Here is a 23,776-nt window from a genome sequence, read left to right as displayed (position 1 = left end):
GAGAAAATAAGCTTCCAGTAGATCCACCATACATACAAATTCAGTAGATATTAAAAGTGTGTGTGTGTGTGTGTGTGTAAATGAGAGAGAGAAACAGTGAAAAGAAATATTACAAAGGTTTAGATAAATAATAGCAAAGCGCAGAAATACATATAGAATAGAGATTCTAAGTTCACCCAGTCCCCAATATTCCCTATCCTCTTTGCCCTATGAGGTTTTAATTGATTAGAAAACCCCTCGGTAAATTATTACTGTAATTACCTTGGTCAGTTTCATTTCCAGCACATGGCTGCTATGTATCCGACTGTCGAAATGAGCTACTTCTTTGGAGGAGGACTTAACCTTAGCAATGATCTTCACATAGGAGAACACAATCACAGCCGTTGGGAGTAAGAGGCAGAAGAAGAGGATGTTCAGGATGAAAATCTGGCCACCCACGGAGGCCTGGGCCAGCCACCAGTCCAGTGTGCACGAGGTTCCGAAGGGCTCAGGTGCGTAGTCCCCCAGACCTACCAAGGGCATGGTGGTCCAGAAGGAAGCATAGGCCCAGATGACTGCCAGGCAGATGTAGGCGTGCTTTCTTTTCAGCCAAACCCCTGGAGGTAGAAGAAAAGCATTACCGGGATGTAATCTGCCCTACACCCAAATACCTCCCCTCGATATGTCAAATTCCACATCCAAAGAGTTATTCCATTGGATTCTGGGAGAAGTGGTCAGACAACTGAATTCTGAGGGAGAGTGGAGTGAAGGGAGAAAAGTTCCAGAGCATGGGCCTTTTTCCAAGCGAATAAAATCAGAAGTGCTTTCACAGGGAAGGTTTCCATAGGCACGCAGGAGCCTTGGGAAGGGTAAGTGATAAAAGCTGAGGAAAGGGGACAGTAGAAAGAAGGATGCCAAAGACAATGAAGGAAGGATCTTAAGAAAGCATCCAGTATGACCTTTGAGATCCTATCCAATACAAGGCCAATTGGCAGAACAGAACGACCAAGCCCCCAAAAGCATGTATTATTGGTTCATCCAAGGTGGACTCCTTCAGGGAAGGTGAGAACTGGTGACACATTGCTTGCACCTTTCAATACCCTTCTCCCTAAAAGCTTTCTCATCTCATCTCATTCATCTTCCTAAACGCTTGTCAGTGGGGGTCAGTGGGCCACAACCATGACTGAGTGCTGAGATATTAAAGTGACTGATCCTGCTTCGTGGGAGCAGGTTTTGAATCTTCAAACATGACAAACACAACAGTCAAGCTCACACAGCCATACCAAGAGAGGTAAAGAATCTAGGTAGGTTGCATCATGTTCTGCAAAAGTAATACTGTGAAAATACTTTCAGGAAAAAAAAAAATGAGCTCTAGGTTTTTCAGAACTAATTTCCATCAACCAAAAGAGAATTCCAAGAAGAACTGGTGTAGTCATATAAAAAAAGCTATAGAACACTAGTGATCACTTTCCAAAGTTTACCATAACCACCCAAGACAGGGAAGCCTGATCTAATGCTGCAGCCTGCTTGTGGAATTACCTCCATACTCCACTTATCATCTCAAAGAGAAAGGGCCAGAGAAGCAAATCCTTACTGCCTTGGTTTTTGAGTAGCAGACAAGAAATATCAGGACACAGTCAACAAAAGCGAAATGGACTCTTCAACACAGACACAAGGCGCGCTTCCGCTCAGAGCCATATGCAGTTTAGGAAGTCAGTAGGGTCTACTTCTTCTTGTTTCTAGTGTTTGACCTTCTTCATGTACCCTTTCTAGATGCCCACATTCTTAGCAGTAAAATGGAGGAAATAAGAATACATTGCTTACAGGTTTTGATAAGGGTTCAAAGAAATAATGCAAGGCCTGATTTGCAAACTACAAAGGACTACATTAACACAGATTTTTACTCCTATGTTTGTCTCAGCACTAACAAGAAATATAGATTGTATCTATGCTCTATGGTCTCTCTTTTTTTTTTTCCAAATACATGGCATTTTGTATCAGAAAATTCAAATTTCTCAAGCCCAACCAGAGAGAGGTAACAATCATGTAGCCACAATATTTATCAGCTCCTGATTATCCATTATAATGGATAAAACACTGGCACGGATAATCACATATATTTAGGGGAATGTGCATACGCATACGTATAAGCATTTACGGTTAGGGTTACTTGGCGAGGTGTTGTATACTTACATTCGAGTATGGTGAAATGCTGTCAAGTACAGGAGGGAGTAGATTAGTAGATTGGTTCTGTGTTGCTCCAGAAGTCAGAACTAGGACCAATGGGTGGAGGTTACTGGGAGGCAGTTTTGTCTCAATATAAGGAATAACATTGTAACAATGAGAGCAGACCAATCAGAGAATGGGCTGCCTTGTACAGTAGTAAGCTCCCCGTCACTGGTCACTGGAATTATTCAAGAAGAGGCCAAATGGCTGTCTGTCAGGGATGCCTTAAAACAATTTATCACATTAATGGGAGAAAGGTCTCCATGTTCCCAAGCGGTCTTCTAATTCCAACATTTTAAGACACTGTAGATGGTTGAATCATGAGTCAAATCAAATGGTGAAACCATTCTACTGAGGTTCAATCTTAAAAGAAGATGGAAATATATATACAGTCCCCATATAGAGTGATGCCCTACAATGATTCTGGGGGTGGACAGTACCACCTCTTTAATGGACACCAAGCCTAAATTCAAGGCAATATTTAAAAAGCAGTGACATCAAGGAATTCCTCAAATATCCCCAGGAAGCTGAAATTCTGCCTTCTCCTCTATAAAATCTACATTTATGATCTACTTGATGTGACCAAAAATAAGTTGGTAGTAAGTATAGGACTCTGAAGTCATCCAGGATATACATAACTGAATATTTTTTTATATTTTTAGAAATTCTGATTTCAGTTATTTCCATTGGAAGTGTTAAGCTGTTTAGAAAAAGAGATGGAAATTTAAAAAGAAAAAACTGAGTGCTAGTTTGCGAAGATGATAGTCCATGACCTTACCCTCCCCTGCATGGTTTCCTTGGAGTCTGGGACTATAAACTGCTAAATATAAAGGAAAAGGGATGTCTGAATGTCTCCATCAGTTAAGCATCTGCCTTCAGCTCAGGTCCTGGGATTGAGCCCACATCAGACTCCCTGCTCAGTGGAGGGTCTGCTTCTCCCTCTCTCTCTCTCCCTCCCCCTGCTGGTACTCTCTTGCTCTCTCACTCAAATAAATAAATGGAATCTTGAAAAAAAAATGTTTTAAATAAAAAGGAAAATTCCACCACATTGAGAGTATGAAGTTGACTTGATGCTTCCCACCTCAGGCTCCAGGCCATCCTCCATCTCCACGGTCACAACTGTTCTGATTGACAGATTAACAAACAGAGCAGCGGTTTTCCAGAGGGAGCAGATACTATTCCCTGGGTGCACCTGGTTCTCAGTATGAAAGAGAGGGACCCAAAGTCTTCTCTTTGGGATTCAGTAAGTTCCCAAAAGCCCAAGAAACAAATGTAATCAAAGTTTATTTTTAACATGTTGTTACTATAAAACAAACAAAAAAAAAACCCTTGAGCCTGAAAACTTTTTTATAGCTTGGCTCTCCCCTTATCAATGCTTCTAGTTACTCATCTTCCTACCTACAAAAGCACAATAAGTGTGTTGACTGATATTTCTCCATGTGTCCTTTCTTGTCAGCACCTGCACGGCTCTCTAGCTTGGAGCTGGAATTTTTGGAATTCCTCATCTCTGAAATCACAGGGAGCCTGAGGCCTAACGGAGGATCAGAAACATTTTTCTTATAATTTCACTTACCATGTAGGGAACAAGCTAAAATATCTTGGGCCTGACATCCTTTCAGTGCATCTTATTTCTTTGTTTGCATGGCAAAACATGGTAGAGGCTTACACAGATTATACAAGGAAATGATGCTTGCCAAAATCATTGTAGCCAAACACCAGACATTCCTATAAAAGTAGTATTAAAAGAAACCTACATCGACACAGGTTCAGATTTTTTAAACTTAAGTTAGAACAAAATAGGCTCTAAGTAGAAATACTCTTGGTCTCTTAGGTTATTAGCAATCTTTGTTCATTACCTATTGGTACAATATTTACAGTCTGACAATCCACTAGTTTTGACTATCGGGAAATGAGAAACCTTCATACTTACCATACGATAAATAGCAGATTTTCAGATACCGATCCAGGCTGACAGCAGTCATGGTGATGAGACTTCCACAGCCAAAGAAAAATCCAGCCCATCCGTACCAACGGCAGCCAATCCAGCCAAACACCCAGCGGTGACAGAAGCAAGAGATGATCGTGAACGGTTTGCCTACAACTAGAGCGCCAAGCAATTTGTCAAGGGAAATTCCCTCTAGTTAAAATTACCCACCTGCCTCAACTCACTGTTGAGTCATATTCTATTCAGTCAAGAGATAGCTATTTTAGTTAATGTTAGGTTTAATCTGATTGCAACCAGACCCAGATTTCTGGGATTTAAACTATTCCTCAAAACAATAAAACAAGCCAAAGTCAGACAGGGAGACAAACCCTAAGAGACTATTCATCATAAGAAATAAACTGAGGGTTCCTGGAGGGGAAAGGAGGTTGGAGATGGGGGATGGGATAATGCAGTGATGGGCATTAAGGAGGGCACGTGATGTGATGAGCCCTGGATGTTATATAAGACTGACGAATCCCTGGCCTCTACCTCTGAAACCAATAATACATTAGATGTTAATTAATTGAATTTAAATTTAAAAATACTGAATTGGAAATAAATAAATGAATAATGAATAATAAAAAAAAAACTATGCCTCAGCTTCTGTTAGTGTTTTTGTGTTTTGTACTTTCTAAAAAAAAAACATTCTACTCTAATTCAAGCCCTGCACCCTTCATATTCAGCTATTATATTTAATCTTCACCCTCCTGGAAAGGAACATGCTGAGGAAGCTCTTCATGAGCTCTGTGTGATTGATCTAACTATCTATCTATCTTTCTATCTATCATAAGGCTCCTTAAATTTATTTCCTTAGGAAAACCAAGGAACTCATACTCAGAGGTGCCAGCCCTGCCCCATCCCTCCCAGGTGTGTCTCTTCTTCAACAAACAGAGGTACAAGTTACAAGTTCCTATTAGTGCAGTCAGGTAACATGTATTTCTCAAGTGCCTTCTGTATGCCAGACACACATCTCCCCTAGTTTGTTTTGTTGTCTAGATAGCGCGTTTCACACTCCATCTTTCTAGACTGTGCACCCCCCTATTAGGGCTCCCTAATCCCAGTGGCCTAGCCCGATTGTCAGTGAGGAAACTGAGGACTATTTCTTATTCAGCAAATAATTATTCAGTGCCTCTTATGTAACAACCACAGAGCAAGGTGATAGAGGACAAAGTGGAGGTCAAGACTGACAAATGTATTTTATAGTAGAGGGTAGATAAGAGAAATATATAATTGATAATATAAAATATGATACTATGGCATGATAGTCATTAGTCCTGAGAGGAAAAATGAAGTGGAAGGAGATAGACAGTAATTGTTGTTTTATATAAGGGGATCAGGGAAGACCTCTCTGAGAATGTGACATTTAGGGAGATGTCTAAATCACCGGTAGAGATCGCAAACAAATGTCTAGAGGGGAAATATTCTAGGCAGAGGAGACACAAACTCAAAGCTTGAGCTAAGTGTCAGCTGTGTGGGTGCTAAAAGCAGCAAGAGACAAGTGAAAGTGACTGGGATGGAGTGAAATTAGTGTCTGTTGTGCCTGGGACTATTTTAAGCCTCCTTCTGGAATGGAACCTTTGGTAAACCTTTGGAATGTCATTTAGAATGCCTCTCCCTTTTTCACTTAATAGGATGGTTCTGAACCCGGCTGCACACCAAAATCACTGGAAGAGTTGTTTTGTTCTTTGTTTTTATTTTACTTTAAATATCAATTTCCAGGACTCTAACCTCCAGAAAGTCTGATATAATTTATCTGGAACGAGCTCAGGCATCAATATATTGCAATATACTTTTTCTTTTTTTTTTTTTAAGCTCCCCACACAATTGCAAGCCACTGGTATATAAACAACAAATATTAGTTATATAGATGAAATACACCTGGTCTCTACCATGTACTTCAAGGTGCTTAAAATGGAATATAGTTGACCAAGAAAAAAAACAAAATAGATGAAAATGTTTAAGGTTTATTGTGCTGGAAAATGTATTAGAGATACTCATAGTTGAGAAATGATCTGGGTTCATCACATGGCAGAAAATGCCTTCTTACTGAATTACTCTGAAGACATAGGCAGAGTAAGGAGGTGGTTTGTGCAATTCTAGAGCAGGTTTGCTTGGTGGAAAGCATTTTCAGTGTATCAGACCAACTAAAGACATCTTTATTCAAGCATAGACTAATTCAGCCTTAAACATGAATCTAGTAGTACTCGCTGGTGAAGGATGTGGATGGAAATGGCAGGTTTCAGTCGAGCACTTTACGTTCAGTACCAGGGAGAGAGCCGATCGGGGTTCGCCCGGAGAGGGGGAACCCGGAAAGCAATCATTCATGTTGCGACACCGCCATCGTGTGGCCATTTCTAAAATGGCAGTCATTGTGCCGCCTTGCAAATTGCCTGCGGTTCCTTTCAGCTGTTTTCATCCCAGGAGGCCTGACACAATATGCTTCTCTTAATGTCAGTGTGCATTTCCGATAAGAGCTCTTGATATTTAAGCCTGTCCATACTGAGTAAAGCCCCCCAAGCAACGAAGACCACGCAGACCCTCAAGGGCAACACATCTGATGGTGATAAACAGTGATTCGATAGGTAGAGGCTTCTTTATTGAGCCTTGTTTTTGGAGACTGGCATTGGCAGAAAAATCCACTTATAAAGGGAGAAACAAATGTCAAAAAACATTTTAAAAGAGACGTTTTAGATGGGAAACTGCTAAAAAGTTTCCAGTGGAAAGAGGAATTGCTGTGCACTGTTCACACTCAGTTTCCCCAATTCTAGTAACTTAAGACCATACTCCAAACAACAGGATTTGGGATTCAAAGGCAAGTTTGAGTGTATTTAGACAACCTTGGGACTTTATAGATGAAAGCAAAGGGAGGCTACTTATCCAAAATCATTTATATTTATAAAAATGAATTACAAGTAAAGAGAAATTTTATTCCAATTCCCCCTTGGCAGGGTTATCAGAGAAGCCAAAGAAGCAAGAAATAAGCCAGTGGTTTCCAATTTTGCCTGCACATTAACTTACCTGATAATACCAATTTTAAATATCCTGAGGCCCACATAATAGTCTCAACCAATTCAATAAAAATTTCTGGGTATAAAACCCAGCAATGAAGTTTTTTGCTTTTCTGTTGCTGTTTTGTTTTGTGTTTAAGTTCCCCAAGTGGCTTTTTTGTGCATCCAATTCCAAGAAAGACTGACCTGGAGGCTTCCTATGCTTGCAATTAGTCCTGAAGCCACACTTCAATGTACCAGCAGGTCATTGAAAGATGGGAAATTGAAAGATGGAAAAATCCCATCTTCCTAAACTCACCTCTCAGACTGTCTCTGCCCATCATTTAAGCTTCAAGACCTAGCCCCTTGGTGTTTATTTTAACGGAGTCCCCTGTGTGTGGCGGGGGTGTAAAGGAGCCCAACACTGTGATCTGTAAGTTTCTGTCTTCTCAATCATTTAGCCGGTACACTTTGAGGCTCAGCATTAAAAGGTATCATTCATCATTCCAAATTGTCTCCTTGGTATCTAACACGCTCAGCACACAGAAAAGACTCAACGAATGGTAAATGGATGAGCTCTTTAACCCGATGACACTCCATTGACTTACCACAACCTCGGTAAAGATGACTGGTGAAGGGAGGAGTGAAAGGAGGTGGGGGAGGGGTGATCTCTGAGCCAGTGGGGACTTGAGAATGGAGCACAGCTCAAACCCCCCAAAGAAGAAATGGCTGCATTACCTGAAATGCCCAGATCACAGATTGCTAAATTGATAGTCATTATTTCCGCAGGTCTCAGCTTCTTCTTTCGTCTAGAAGACATATAAAGGACATACCCGTTTCCAAATGTGGACAGAATCCCTACAAGGAAAAATATAAATTCCCTTCGTCAGCACTAGGATTTGGAGTTCACTCAGATATGAAACACTTCTCAATTTCAAAAATGGACACCATAGATTTAGAGGGTAGTGAGAGGACTCTAAATAAAAAATCTAAATTAAGAAGATGAAGTAAAAAGCATGAGTTGCGAGTGACAGGTGAGGGATGGGTTGCCTCCAAAGGGATAGGAGTCAGGGATTATAAGACTGAACTTACCCAGAAAAAGGAACTGCTAACTTCCCAGTGAAGCTCAGGAGGGGTGGGAATCCCCATGGTCAGTTCTTGTACTGGCCCCCAGGATGGAGTATTTCCTCCGCCATTTTTACCGAATATCGGCTCTATAGAACTCCCTCCCTCTAAGAAGCAGGGTTAACCCCTTGGCTCTTGGTACACGCTGAAGCTGAAGTGACCCCAACCAGACAAGGTGCTTTCACTATCACTGTGGACTGCTGAGGGAGCACCAGCATTCAGGAGAGGTAGAGGCCAGACTGGGCTGGCATAACCTCCTGAGAGGAAAGGGTCATCTCCTGGAGACACATCTCAGGACATTTTGCCTCCTGAGGACACATGGACGCTGGGTGTCTGCAGCTACTACTGGACTAGGTATTAAGGGGAAGTAGGTGACAGTGGATAATATGGGCTCTCCCCTCCCACCAAAGGGAGAGCAAGTGACCCTCAACCCACCAACCTACCAATAGTGGTATAAATGTGTTCCCACTTTTTTATATCCTTTTATTAATGACTGATTGGCTTTGGCATTACAATGATACTGTTCAAAAGTTCTTACAAACCCAGTTTAAATCCAAAAAGACCCAATCCCTACTGACTTTAAGAAAAGAATACACCTACTTCCATAGCTTAACATGTAGAGTAGATTTCTTCAGGAATTCTTGCTTCATAGTGTAGCTGTGTATAAATGAGAATCTGGTACAGCTGCCTTTAGTAGTAAGGAATAAGGAGAGTATTAACAGGAGAAACCCAGATTTTTCTATTTTAATTTCTACTTCTCCACCACAATTCATTTTGGGGGCAAGGAAAGAAATGTGTGTTTCGCCTGACGGTATGAAACCACCAGGAATGAACTGCATTGTGCTTTTAGGAAATTATGAATCCCTGGGGTCAGTGCTGCCTAGTGGTCTGTTAAAACCTCTTTCGATTTCTTAAGACAGAAGAGGAAAAATAGAAGAGATTATGGAGTTCTAGAGCAAACCAACTAACATGAAACCTATGTCTCAGTAAAGGAAAACAGCTAGCAAGGCACACTGGGAAATTCATGTGAAACCATGGCTTAAGGAATTTGAAACAAATGCCTTCTACTTTGTATTCAAGAAGTCTGAGAACAATAAGCATACATATGTAATTGATACACAAAGCTCCTTTAAATACCCTGTGTCTTCCTACTTCTCTTTCGAGAATATTGATTTTCTTACTCTTCCTTTCTTAAATTATCTTTATTATGTTTCATAAGGCTTTACCCAGTGCCCAAAGCATTATCAAAAAATAGTCAACTCTCTGTGAGCTGCCTGCAGATGATTCCCAGAGACAGTTGTAGGGGATTATCAAGAGAATGCAAACATTCTTGAAGATAGTTAAAGGAAAGCAAGATTAAGAAGCTAAAGGCTAAAGGCAGGGGTGGGGGTGGGAAGGACATTTTTTGATTATCAAAATCCTGAATCTTTCTAGGAATACAAAACGAGGGAACCTCACTTATAAACTGTGAATCAACCAAGTATCTCTAGTAAAAGAGTCGAAGGGTGGGTATGGGTCTCTAATGTACTTCTCCTCTATTCCAAACTCAGATGTATCTTTTCATCCTCCAGTTTTCCCGAAGACTTTCAGTATTTAACAAAACTCGCCAAGAATATCATTCCACTCTGTTTCCTTAAAAAGATATCTGGGCATATCCCCATACCTATCCTAGAAGGGGTAAAACCCAAACATAGCACCAAGGCCAAAACTGGGTCTAGATGAATCCAAATCCCTCCAAAGGACCTGGCCTCATCCTGAATGACCCTTCTGGAACATGGCTCCGCCCCATCTCCCTGAGTCACCTGATGTTCCCTTTGTTTGAGGACTCTTTGGGGACCTATTTTTCTAGCTTCACCTCAGCCATGCCCATTTGAATCTGACTCTGGATTTTCCTTCCATCCCCACATGCAACAAGGGAGCAGTTTTCCTGACCCCCCTCCTCCCAGCCTCGTTGTCTCTCTTCCTGAGATCTCCCATGCCTGGGCGGGGAATGGAGGTGATCCCTCTCCCTCTTCTGTTTATCTGGAGTGCTCCTTTTTAACTCAATTCTTGCAACTGATTGAGACAAATTCAGTTTATAAGATGTCAATTTTTCCGCCTTTTCTGATCATTGGAAATACTTCTGTTCATTGAAAATGCAATGTGGGTTTTACTACCAGAGAGTCCCTGTGCAGAAAGAGACTTTGCCCATTTTGTTCACTGCTGTATTCCCAGAAACTTACAGTGGCAAAGAATGAGCACTCCATATACACTTGGGTTGGAAAGGACATGAGAGTCCATTTATAAGAAATAGAATTTAAATCAGTGTCATAATTGCTAATCATAAAGCCAAGGACCCAGGGAATCCCTTTGCAGTGAAATTTCTGATTCAATCTCATCAATTCCTTTTGCCTCAAGCACTGACCATAGAGGTATCTCCAGACTTTTCTAATGATATTTGCTAATTTCAGGAGGTTAAATGAAATTCTTAGCCCGTAATAAAGAGATGAAAAGAGAAGGAAGGAGGAAGAGAGAAAAGGAGAAAGAAAGACAGGGAGAGAGGGAGAAAGAGAGAACTTGACCCAAATCTGAAAAGATTAAAGGCAGACACACCTAAAGAAATAACCCACCTGTGCACTGGTTACCCAAATTTAAAACAACAGCTTTAAATTTAAGAAGTTTTATGCTCAAACTCTAATCGCCTAGACTAATGTTGTCGAATAGAAATACAACGTAAATACATATTTCAAACTTTTTCCAGTAGCCACATTAAGCAAAGTAAACATAACACTAAATTCATTTTAGTAATATATCTAGCCTTATATAGGCAAAACGTTACAGGTTTGACATGTAGTCAACTTGTTTTAATTAGTCGTGAACTATCTCACAATATTTTTGCTAGGGCTAAGTCTTCAGTGCCTCACGTATACTCACACTATAGCACTTCTTTTGGACAAGTCACCGTTCAAGTGCTCTGCAGCCAACGTGGCCATGGCATTGGAGAGCATAGTCTGGAAGCAGGTGCACCATGTTTTGGATGATGCACAAATTTTTGACCCTGGGCTGACTCCCATTTCATTACCAGTATGTTTTTTCAACTCTCACCAAACTCACTTAGTAATGCCAACATAGAGCAACTCTCCTTTAGGTGCAATAAATTTCTTGTGTCCGTTGTGACCACAGCCTGGGGACAGTTTCCTCAGTTGTGACAGGAGGAGGCTGAACTAGGAGATTTCTAAGGTCTGTTCTGAGCCTATCATTTTATGATTATATTAAAAGCATTTTTTTTATGTAAAAGCACTCTATTTAAATAAGATATCCTTATCATTAGTTTTGTGATTCAGAAGACAAACCTACTCTTAACACAACCAATATAGTCCAAGGATAAATGATTTTGCTGTAAAACTTCTTTGATTTTCGAGGGAATAGCCATCACTAATAATAAAGATCACCAAGTCATTTCTATAAAGCAGTCACTGAACCCTGCAATGTGGCCCCATCATCTACCTTCCTCCCACTCTCCACCCCCAGTCAAAACATCTATGTAAGGATGTGAATCCTTGTGCAAAATCAACATATTAGCCTCTGAATTTTCTAGCTGCAGCATTTGCACAGAAAAATTAAGGAAGCTTACCAATTATTGTTAAGTAAAAGCCAGCCACTAGATCCGCTTCCCAGGAAAGTTTGGAAGCAAAGGGGTCCCCTTCTCGGAGGTAGTGTGGCAGGTGCTCATCCTGGGGCAGGGCAGTGTGGTTTAGTGCCATGCTGTGCTCAAGCGACCAGGAGTCTGGAAAGCAAATCAGTAGAGATGGCAACAGACCCGAATGAGCCAACTTGAACCAGCTCATAACCATGCCCCCCGCTTTTACAGTGAAAATGCAAGTTTCCAGGGCCATGCTTGGAAATTCCCTAATTTAAAAATGGTGGGTATCTTCATACTTTTCTTCAACGACCCAAATATTCAGTATTCAAATATTAGTATTCAACTATTCAGTGTGCAGATTGAGTATCCACGCCTACATTAAGTAATTTCTTTATCATGCTACTTACTCCATTGTGTCACTTCACCCCTCCCTTGGGTGAATAAGACATTGAAGGCCACACCCCAACCATTTTACTGTTGCTTAGCAAGTTTTACAAAGGGTTGAGCTAAGAGAAGATATTTATAGGGAATATACATTGTATCTGTGTGTCTATCTAGATCTCTGTATCTATACAGCTGTATCTATATGTAAAGGGGAAGAGAGGGAAAACATTCCACCAATACTTAAAATACATCATAAATATATAAAATGTTTAATTTGCCAGAGTATGACATATTTTTAATTACCTAAATTGCCCAGAAGAGCACCTCTATTGGTTATATGTTCAGTGAGCATTAGAGGTTTTCCAAAAGAAGAGACAGAATCATTAGTTATTAGAGCACTGAATACAAAAGAACATAGATCTTCACTAAGTGAAATTAAGAACTAGGAGATTTTAAAGGATATATTGAAATTTTTAGAAAAGAATTCAATCTTGGCTGTGACTCACAAGGCTCATGCACAGGAAGGTTTGGGTTGCAAGTTTCCTAAAACAAAAAGCAATTTCATTATTTCCCACCACCACCCTTGCAAATCCATTCCCTAAATTCACAGCCCTGCTCCAGGATAAAATCCTGAGCGATGAGAAACTCCCAAAACATGCAGGACCTGGTAGTGTTTCTACTGAATTTGGATTTTAAAAGCCTTACAGAAGGCTTTGATGGGTCCCATAAGAAGAAACACACACACACACACACACACTATATATATATTTATATTTATATTTATATTTATATTTATATTTATATTTATATTTATATTTATATCTCACACCCTACCCCCAATACTAAAAGTTGACTGGTGTGTTATTCCCAAGATAAAGCATACTGCTGATTTCATAACTTCCTCTGGAATGATTGTTAATTTTTTGCTTTGCAAGCGGTAGAAATACTAATCATGATCTATCACTTTTGAACTTGTTATTTCAAATTGAACCAATAGATGTCACTGTTCAGCCCTCTAGGAAGCCATTTGGGACAGAACCCATCAGCCTTCAGGTGGAACTTGTGTCCTATGCCCCACAGTTGGTGACCCACTGATAAGCCGAAGTATAAGGATGCCATTCAGCCTCTCCAATAGACACAGATTTAACCTATTTCTAACTTCCAACTTACAGCTTAAACAGGACTTCTTAACCCACCCGTGACATTCCTAGTGTCTAGTGGCTAAGGCATGGTCACCTTCCACACACAGTTTGAGGACAGTCACGTGCTTATTGTCCGTTCAAAATCCTTCTTCCTGGGAGCTCTAAGAAGTGGAGCTGCCAGAAGGAGAAAGCTCCGGCTGCCCGTCTCCCTTCCTCTACACCCGCCCCCCGGCCATCTCAAGTGTTGCCCCAAGTCCAGATGTATCTTTAGAACTCCTAATTCCCTTTTGATTGTGCCTCCTTCTGGAAAATTCTCTCCCCACCACAGATTCCCCATTCCCACTGCCTGACCGGTCCTGTCCTCTACTTCAGCTTCAAAATCATAAGATGAGGGTTTGAGTCTGGCTGTAATACCTACCCTCTGATCTGGAGCAGATCATTTCAACTTTCCGGACACCGGTCATTTCATCTATAAAGTGAGCAATATCATTCTTACCCATCATTCATGCTTCTTGTAGAAATGATATGACATTGGATGTGAAACACATTGCAAATGGGGAGTACCATCCTGGGACACCTACTTTTCCCAAACTTGCCCATCCATGAGTATACAACTATTGAACGACAAATTTCCTCTGGGGTCCTATGCCAAATAAATGTGTGCTTGGGTAACAACTGAAGTAATTATTGAATATCTACTATTAACCCAGGATAAGGTAGAATAAGAAATATGTATCACAGACTTACCTAGACTTAATGAGCATAACTATCATTTTGGACAGGGAAAAAAAAAAGATGCAATTAATGATCAGAAAATAATAATACAAGAATATAAAACAACAGAATGCTGACATATTTGGTTTTAAAGCAAGAAGATAATTATGTGATTTGAGAAATTAACCAGATGGGGAGTTTTAATGGGAAGTGAGAACCGCGGAGTATGTTTTCAGTAGGGGAATGACATAAGCAAGGATCTGGAGGTAAAACTGAACACAACACACCAAACGGACAGGAGCGATCTGCTTCTCTGAAATAGAGCCCATGACAGTGAGAAGTGAGATCTACCTTGCTTGGTGAAATGGGGTCTTGTCCTAGGGGGTCTAAAATGCTTGGCAGGGAAGCTACTTTTGATGTATCATATGTGGGCTTATTCTTTTCTGGATCCACTGAACAGAATCTGTAGTGTTCAAGTCTGGCAATAAAACATTTGCAGGTAGGTGTTTCCAATTCTTTTTAACAGTACAGCTTAGGTAGTTCCCGGAGGCAGAATGAGACAAAGTAGAAAGTCCTAGAAAGCAGGAAGTAGAAAATCCTAAACCTACTGGTTATTCAGGGACTGTTCCTCATACACTGCAAGCTCATTTTCAGCTCTACACCTTGCACATGGGGTTCCCTCTACATGAAGCATCTGCTCCCTGTCTTCCTAGTCTTATTCAAATTCCACTTGACTGTCAGGTCCCTGTCCACCATCCACATCCTTCGGAAAGTCAATCTGGCTCCTTAAGTATCTGCTTGAGAAAAAGCCTCTCTTCTCTTCACTCAAAGTTCCTTGAGAAGTACTTCATCATGCTTAAATTACTTAATTCTTCTTGCTTACCCACCTGGGTGTAAAATAACTTTCAGTCCTAAACGGAAAAGGTGGAGGCACCAATGCATAGAAACAGAACATCACGGGCAATGGGTTCATTCTCATTACCCTGCAGGGGTGTTGTTTCATCTCTGGAGTAGGATGAAAGCAGGATGCAGCAAAGGGACCGTCACAAGTGTTTCTGTAGAACAACACTAACCGTACTGCTTAAAATAATGAGCGCAGCCCACAGACCCGATTCTACTTGTCCAGAGATCCGCCTTAGGGAATTCCTTTTTAAGTACTGAGTGGGCCTAAGTGAGTTACTTCAGTGGGCCTGAGTGTGTAAATACAGTAAGGCTCTTTGGGTATATGCTTTCTGGTTTTAATCTCCTGTGCTGAAAAGAGTGCCTACGCCACATGGCTTCCCGTTCCATCATCCCGCGAGCTCAGAACCCCCACCGCCGAATCTCCCAGTCCCTGGGAGAGCATCTGTGATCAAAACCAACGGTTCTCAGCCAACTGCACATCCGAGTCATCTGCACACTTTATACTTTTGCTTATTTTGTGTGTTTGCTGTTGGTTGGGTTCTAGCTGTTCTTTAAACACCGGGGTGTTTAAAGTCTCTCCAGAGACTATGATAGCTACAGAAAGATCATTTCCAAGAGAGTCCAGTGTTACTCAGAGCCTACCAAATTCTGTAGAATTTGTGGAATTCTAAAAGAAAGTAGAAACTTTCTTTTGTGTCACAGTACCTCATGGGACTAGTGCTCGGAGAGACAGCATACCCAGAGAAATGCTGCGTTAGTAAGCTGCATTAAAGAATCAAGAATTAAAATAACATATTTGTGACTGAAGATCCTAAAAGTATATGGCATATGAGAAAGTCAGCTTTCAGTTGATATACAGAAGCTTTTGGGATGCTATGGAAATATCGCATAGCACTGGAAGAACTAAATTAAGGCTCTAGTATTCAGGGAAGGTGCAAGAAAGTTGCAAGAGAAGCATCGTGTCTAATGGTGGAGAAAATAAATAAATAAATAAATGACCTCTCAAGATCACCACTGAATTTATGATTCTCTGCAAAGATATAGAGTAACCTCTTGGAGTAAATTATATGTGATTATTCACCTCATTCACATCAGCATAAGCCTTTAAGCAATAAAATATACTCTACTGCCCTCGCGTTTGCTAATTAATGGTCTTATTGACCATGAATTATGCTATTAAGACTGTTCTCCTAATAGCTTATTACAGAAATATCTGAAAACATCCTCACTCCTCATCACTCATAAAAATTTTAAATATTTTGTGTTACTAAAATTCACCTGAAAAAAAAAGTCCTTTATGATTCCACAATAAAAACTGAAAGGCAACTAGAGACATAGCCAGACCCAAATCCTTATGACTAAACTGAACACACAAAACAGCTATTTAGCAGCTATGGGAGACAGAATGGCAAAGAAGCACCTCTGAAGAGGAAATAAACACAATAAATGAGTATTAAGGAGGTCAGGAAAATCCTGTTCACTTTGTTCAGTCTTAGAATTATCTTCAAAAGATGTTAGGCACTCAGTTTTCCCTTTGATCTGCTGAGTTGTCTCTGGTGTCAGGCAGGAGTTAGCAAAAGGCCTGGGCCTGAGGAGGACTACTTATGCAAAATGTTTGGGAGAGTTCTGCCCAAAGTGAGCCTCCCCACCTGCTTTTGGCCTCCTCTGGTCTCTGAGACTTTTGCTATTTTTTGCATTAAGGGATTATCACCCCAAGACATATTGCTAGATATGTACTACCTAAGAATAAAATATTTTCGTCTGTCATGCCCCATGAAAACTTTAACATGAGGGAGTTTATGAAATTAATTACTTGATACCTAGCAGCAGCCAACGGAGCTGAAATTAGGTGTGATTCAGCTTTTATCAATAATGGCACAGAGGAAGGAGCTGGGAACGGTGTAATCCATGGGTATCTCTGAAAGAGCATGAGTGTGGTGAAATGTCCAGAAAGTTAACAAAGAAGCAACCAGGAACTAGGAAAAGGATATCAAAGAAAGATGAACAATGGGAATTGGAATATTCCAATTTTAGGCGTTAATTTTCTTAGTGTTAAGCCTGATAAAACGTAAGTAAGGCAGCACAGGTTTTTAAAAATTATAGTCTTGGGGCACCTGGGTGGCTCAGTGGGTTAAAGCCCCTGCCTTCAGCTCAGGTCATGATCTCAGGGTCCTGGGATCAAGCCCCACATCGGGTTCCCTGCTCAGCAGGGAGCCTGCTTCCCTCTCTCTCTGCCTGCCTTTCTGCCTACTTGTGATCTCTGTCAAATAAATAAATAAAATCTTAAAGAAAAATTATAAAGTCCTATGGATGGCTTCTATAGGCCTTTGTCAAGTGGGTGTCTGTCCATTTTTACTGCTGTCTTCAAGGATTACCCACAATAACCCCAAAAGAGAGAAGATCTGTGGTTAAATTCATTTTGATATCAGCTCCAGAAATTTGTGCCACTCATTAGGCTAGTGTTTTATGGTGAGGGGCCAACAATACAGAACCAAACATCTTTGCTCCTTAAGCCCAGTGGCCAGCCAGCATGAGTCGATCATGCTGCAGGAAGGAGATTACTACAGACCATGAAGTGAGTTTTCCTTGGCTTCTTTATTCTACTCTGTCCTCCTCACCCTCACACTCTGCCTCCCAGTGGAGCACAGGTGTCTCCTGCCATGGCCCCTTTCCTTTCCTGTCAAATTCTTCTCTGAAAAAAAAAATAGATCTGATACATTTTATCGACATGGTAGGATGTTCACAAGATAGCTGGGGAAAAAACTAATTACTGAAGAGCTATGAAATATTTTAAGAGAAAGAAAAGTATAGAAAGAAATATTTAGAAAAATATATGTCGAGGGATTCAATCTTTATTATAAATACTGCTTACTTTTTATGAATAGTGTTTACTAGAAATGGATAGATCCATTTTTTAATTGTGTGACATTGCTGTTCTTTTCATCTTTATTGTCCATATTTTTAATAAAGGACTTGCTACAAATTATTTATAACATAAATGAAAATTCTATACTCATCCACGCGTTCATTTGTATAAATACATAACAACCACAGATTATGCGGCAGGTCCCTACTGAGTCCATGAGTTACTTGTCCTGGGGCTTTGCTGTTAACAGGGCGCCTCGCGGGAGCTGAGTTAGAAGATTTTTCTGCAAAGGACTCTGCTCAGAGCTCTGAAATCCCAACAGCCCAGCAGCAGCTCAGATCCGGCTCCTGACTGTGATCCAGACCTCTGTTGGTCACCTGTCAGAGCCCCGGGTGACAACCTGGGGATTTTCTCCCCAGTAATTGTGTCTCTTCTAGTTCACTGAGTGTTCTGTAAAGTCATAAGCACAAGCTGTGCTCTTCATAATGATCTCTTCCTTCTGTGTCAGCAGCTACAGGTGCTCACTGTGCACCGAGCCCTAACAATACCCATACTAATGGGTTTCCGATCAAACCTATCACCCAAAGATTTGGATTCTTGGCCATATATAAGGATATTGTAATTTTCTCTTCATATATTAAAAGGAAAGCTGCAGCTGTTCAACAGGCAAAGAAGCAATCAAGAAATAAGATAAATAATGTGGGGGAATCAGAAACCCCCAATCCAGGTTCCCAGAGAGGGAACGTTTTATCTATTAGTTGGTGCTAATGAGATCCCTGCCTTCTCTACAGGGAACCGTTCACAACCACAGAGAAAAGTTTTGATCGGCAGAGGCTGACGGTCACACAAAAATACACACAGTCTTCAGGTCTTTCTGCCTTGGTTAAATATGATGCTAGAGAAGAAAATAAAATAGTTCAAAATTTTTTCAACCCACTTCACTAGAAATGTGGCAGAAAACATGGGAAGGGAGGGAGCGAGGCAGAAAGGGAGGAAAGAAGAATATTTTTCTCTACAGAACCAAGCCAGCAAGAGGGCAATCAATTCAAGTCAATAACATCTAAGTCATGTAAAAGCAGGCAGAGTTGTCTGTTCAGAATAATAACCACCGGGTCAATTTATTCTTAAGCAGGTTCAGCTTGAAACCAATTGACAAGTCTCAGGTAATAGGAGAATTGTGAACCATGCATGGGAAAGCCCGCTTTAATAATATCTCAGATTGTTCCTATTAATTCTTTAATGTATCCATGGTCATGAAACCCCTATTTCAACCATCTCTCCTCTCCTGAATTTCTGAAAAATGAGTTTTACATTAATTACCCCTGCAGTCTTTCCAACCCACTCGCTTCCCTTCAGGTGGAGGGAAATGAGGAAATGAGGCTTATAATTACTATTTGAACTGCAAGCCCTCAATACTTTCCACTCACAGAACAAGAGGCCCCTCCAACTCAAGTCCCAGGCAACATTGCCGGACTCTGGCCTGGGGCCCATTCTTCTCTTCCTCTCCCCAGGGACCCAGTGCACACAAGAGCTCTTCCTAAGGAAGCAATCCAAAAGCCCAAAAGTCTGCAGCTAATCAAGGTGGCACCTGACCTCCAGAGTTCCAGAGATGGAACTCAGGACTCCTGCCAGCATCGTTACAGAACACCAGACCTGCCCATCCTCGGATTAGGAACACTTTTGTCTGCACCCTCCCTAGGGACATTTTATTTCCCACTCCAGCCCTCAAATTTTAGTGTAAAAAGACACTTGGACAAAATAAGCGAACATTTAAGAAAGGGTCAGAAATTCCCCTTTTGCTTCTCAAATTCAAAAACTCCAGCCCTGAGCTCATACATCTCTACAGAGCACATGAGCAGGGACTGATGGTAATGAAGTTGTCCTTGGTAATTATAATGGCCAACAGGAAGCACCTGCAGAATTTTAAGCAATTGAATCATTCATTCCTTCTCGAAAAGAAATCAACCCCACCCCACATGGTTTAAAACAAAACAAAAAAACCGGGAGGAACAAACAGGCGAGAAGACACACAGTTTTTGGCAAGAAACCCAGATACTTCAGGTGATCAGAAACTGCAGTGTAACAGTTTCTCATTGTTCTACTGCTCGGTGCCTGCCTTGCTTTATTCCTGCTCTGAAATCCTGTTTCTGAGATGTCTTCGAAGCATAAAGTTGATAAGCTTTAGTTGATAGATTTCGGCCTAAACTCAACAGGAAAAAGAAAGTCCAATTAACTTCATCAATGTACACAGTGGTATTCAGATTAAAGATGCAGACAGAAGGACTCTAACTTGCTCCGGGTTCTCAGGGCCACAGAGACAAAGGGGAGGGGAGGGGACCCCATTGTCTGTGTGCCCCATGAATCAGGCCTCGCCCATCCTCTTAATTCCCTCTAACTGACCTTTCCACGCCAAGTCCTATTTTCCAAACAGGAAATCTTAGAATCTGTTGTTTCTTAGTTATTTCATCCCCTGGTTAAAACTCACCAATTTAAAGGACGGCCAGAAAGAAGTTTCTCCCCCTGGGCTTCTCAGGCTGGGTTTGCTCTGATCCTGCGATGCCTTCTTACTGGTTCTTCCCCAAATCAACCTCTATCACCCTACCCTTGAGCTGCTTTTAAACATTATCAAGTGAAAGGTATTCATTTTCTAGACTTTCCTGCTCTCTCCACCCCTCTGCTGAAAGGACCAATCATATCTTTGGAAAAAATAATCTCATCTTATTGAATTATGAGGAGAGATGCAATTTTTGGAAGCTTAACTTTTTGGTGATTAAAAAACCAGCAGCAGCTACTTGGCCGCTATATTGATCAGAAACTAGAATAACACCATTTGCTGACTGTGCTTTAAAACACCATATCCTCGCTTTTTTTCTCTGCAGTTTTAAACATCTCGGATCAATCGTTCAATAATTAAGAATTAAATCCGAAAGCTTTTATTCATTGTTTGTCTTTTTAGGCCTTTTTTTTTTTTAATCAACACATACTCTTTTCAATTACCTCCTCTAATTGCTTGAGAAAGACCACTAAAATAGAAAATGAGAAGCTCACACATTATTTTTTAAAATCCTAAAATTTAACACTTTGTCCTGACCTGGATTACAGCCCCAAAATGTGTGTCAGCATGGAAAATGAGGCTTTGTGCTGTGCCATGAACCAGCCGCAGGATCCAATGTCCAGCGCTGAACGGGTTCGCTCCCTGTAATTCAGATGGTGATTAGCTTTACCCACACGTTGTTCCCTGCAAGACCACAGCAATGCTGTGAGGAAGATTTGGTTCTTGTCCCCCTTTTTTGTCAGTGGGAATACTGGGATGCAGAGAAATTCAGCACCTGTGCAAGGTTTACACTGCTCAGCTCCTGGGAGAATCTTGTTAAACGTTGGTTGACAAGGTCAGTAAAGCCCTTATCCCACACCTAACAGTGCTTCAAATAAGTTTTCATGGATGAAACTGGGAAATCCTATTTATTTTAGAGGGAAAAAAATATGTAAATAAAGTGTCAATAAACACAGTCATTTTAGACAAGCCTTCTAAAAGATAAGATGATTTTAGACCAGGACCCAAAAAGAAATTTTCCTGGATTTTCAATGTAATTTGGTTTAAATATCCCATCCTATCAACACTGTGATTGTGCTTTTCCAATTATATGATCACATTTTTTAAAATTTAGTTTTATTGAGATATAGCTGACATAAGAAATTCCAAGATATTTAAAGTGGACATCATGGTGATTTCATATACATAGTGAAAAGATTTTCCTCCACTGAGTTCATTAATACTCCCATTACCTCACATATTTTGTTTGTTTGTTTGTTTGTTTGTTTTATGAGACCACTGAAGTTCTATTCTCTTAGCAAATCTCAATTGTCTAGTACAGTGTTACCAACCCTAGTCACCATGTTTTAAGTTAGGTCCTCAGGCCTTATTCATCTTATAGCTGAAAGTTTTTACCCTTGGCCAACCTCTTCCTAGTTCTCTCAACGCTCAGCCCTGGCAACCACTTTTTTACTCTTTCTCTGAGTTTGATTTTTTTTTTTTTCAAGATTCTACATATTAAGTGATAGCATCAGTATTTGTCTTTGCTTGGCTTATTTCACTTAGCATAATGCCCTCAAGGTCCATCCACATTGTCACAAAAAGATTTCTTTTTTTCTCATGGCTGAATAATATTCCATATTATTCCATATTCCACATTCAGGAATATTCCATAATATCCCATTATATATATATATATATATATATATATATATGATGTATACACACACACACACATATATATCATCTTCTTTATCTATTCATCCCTTGATAGACTCTTAAGTTGCTTCCATATCTTGGCTATCCATATGATTACTTTTTTTTTTTTTTTTTTTTTTTTTTGAGAAAGAGAGAGAGAGAGAACATGAAAGGGGAGAGGCAGGCTCCCCACGGAGTAGGGAGCCCAATGTGGGACTCCATCCCAGGACTCCAGGATCATGACCTGAGCTGAAGGCAGTTGCTTAACAAACTGAGCCACCCAGGCACCCCCATGTGATTCCATTTTTTTAAATATTCTCATCATAAGTCATGCCTTAATTCATCTCCCACTCACCTGGAGATAAGCTAGTTTTTAAAAGCCTGGACTTAGAGGACAAATTTATCTTTCTTGGAGGTGTATGATTTTTTTTTTTTTAACTTAAAAGCTATTCTGTGTCTCTCCAAAGAATAATGCTGGAATGAGAATAATGAAAAGATGCTTAAATGGGTTGTGGGGGGAGGTACAGAATAATACAAAGAACATTTGCAGATTCTCTACTAAGGTCAAACTATGCCTTGTGTATAAATTCAGGCTTGTCACAAGATGAAATCTCTGACTGCAGCTTCAGCAGACCCAAGTTCTAGGGTTAGTTACCCTTACAGTCTATATGAAAAGATAACTAGCAGTTACAGAAAGAGTTAAGTGTCCAAGGAGAATTCCAAACACTGGAATTTCAAGGAGGAAGACACCAGTGGTTTGGAAGATGCAATATAATTGTGTTCATATGACAAAAGGGATAATATTCTCTATTTAAAAGAAAAGAATATGGGGCTCCTAGGTGGCTCAGTGGGTTAAGTCTCTGCCTTCGGCTCAGGTCATGATCCCAGGGTCCTGGGATCAAGCCCCACATCTGGCTCTCTGTTCAGCGGGAAGACTTCTTCCCTCTGTCTCTGCCTGCCTCTCTGCCTACTTGTGATCTCTGTCAAATAAATAAATAAAATCTTTTAAAAAATAAATAAATGAATAAAAATTAAAGAAAAGAATATCCATTTGTCCACTATAAGTTAGGAAATCTACTAGGTCTAAGGATATAACCGTAAAAAGACAAAGTTCATTCCTGCCTTCATAGATTTTCCATTTTAATGGGGGTTCAAGGACACTACACAAAAGGGTTTTTTCTCCAAGTTTTTATTTAAATTCCAGTTAGTTAGCATACAGCAAAATATTAGTTTCAAGTGTAGAATTCAGTGATTCATCGCTTACATACAACACCCAGTGCTTATTATCACAAGTGCCCTCCTTAATCTCTACCTCCTATTTAAGCCATTCCCTGCTCACCTCCCCTACAGTAACCCTTTTTTCTCCATTGTTAAGAGTCTGTTCCCTGGTTTGCCTCTATTTGGTTTTTATTCCCCATGTTCATCTGTTTTGTTTCTTAAATTCCACAAATGAGTGAAATCATATGGCATTTTTCTTTGTCTGACTGATTTATTTTGCTTAGCATGATACTCCCTAGTTCCATCCATGTCACCGCAAATGGCAAACTTTCATCCTTTTTGATGACTGAGTAATATTCCTCTGTGTGTGTGTGTGTGTGTGTGTGTGTGTGTAT

General features: G+C 40.4%; 1 protein-coding gene across 1 annotated transcript in view; it reads right to left on the bottom strand.

Moving 5' to 3' along the window:
- The window catches only part of OPN5 (opsin 5), a gene marked incomplete at both ends in the record, with an annotated part of 31,752 nt that extends 19,708 nt beyond the window's left edge, over positions 1 to 12,044 (bottom strand). The window contains 4 exons of the mRNA XM_082731351.1: positions 262 to 596; positions 4,136 to 4,306; positions 7,915 to 8,034; positions 11,915 to 12,044. Of these exons, the coding sequence (XP_082587477.1) occupies positions 262 to 596; positions 4,136 to 4,306; positions 7,915 to 8,034; positions 11,915 to 12,044 (756 nt within the window). The remainder of the gene's footprint in view (positions 1 to 261; positions 597 to 4,135; positions 4,307 to 7,914; positions 8,035 to 11,914) is intronic.
- Positions 12,045 to 23,776: the final 11,732 nt, after the last annotated feature.

The sequence above is a fragment of the Mustela nivalis genome (genome assembly GCF_964662115.1).
Source record: "Mustela nivalis genome assembly, chromosome: 5".
In the NCBI taxonomy this organism is placed as follows: domain Eukaryota; kingdom Metazoa; phylum Chordata; class Mammalia; order Carnivora; family Mustelidae; genus Mustela; species Mustela nivalis.
Note: the sequence above shows the minus strand (reverse complement) of the source record. Positions and strands in the feature narration are given on the sequence as shown.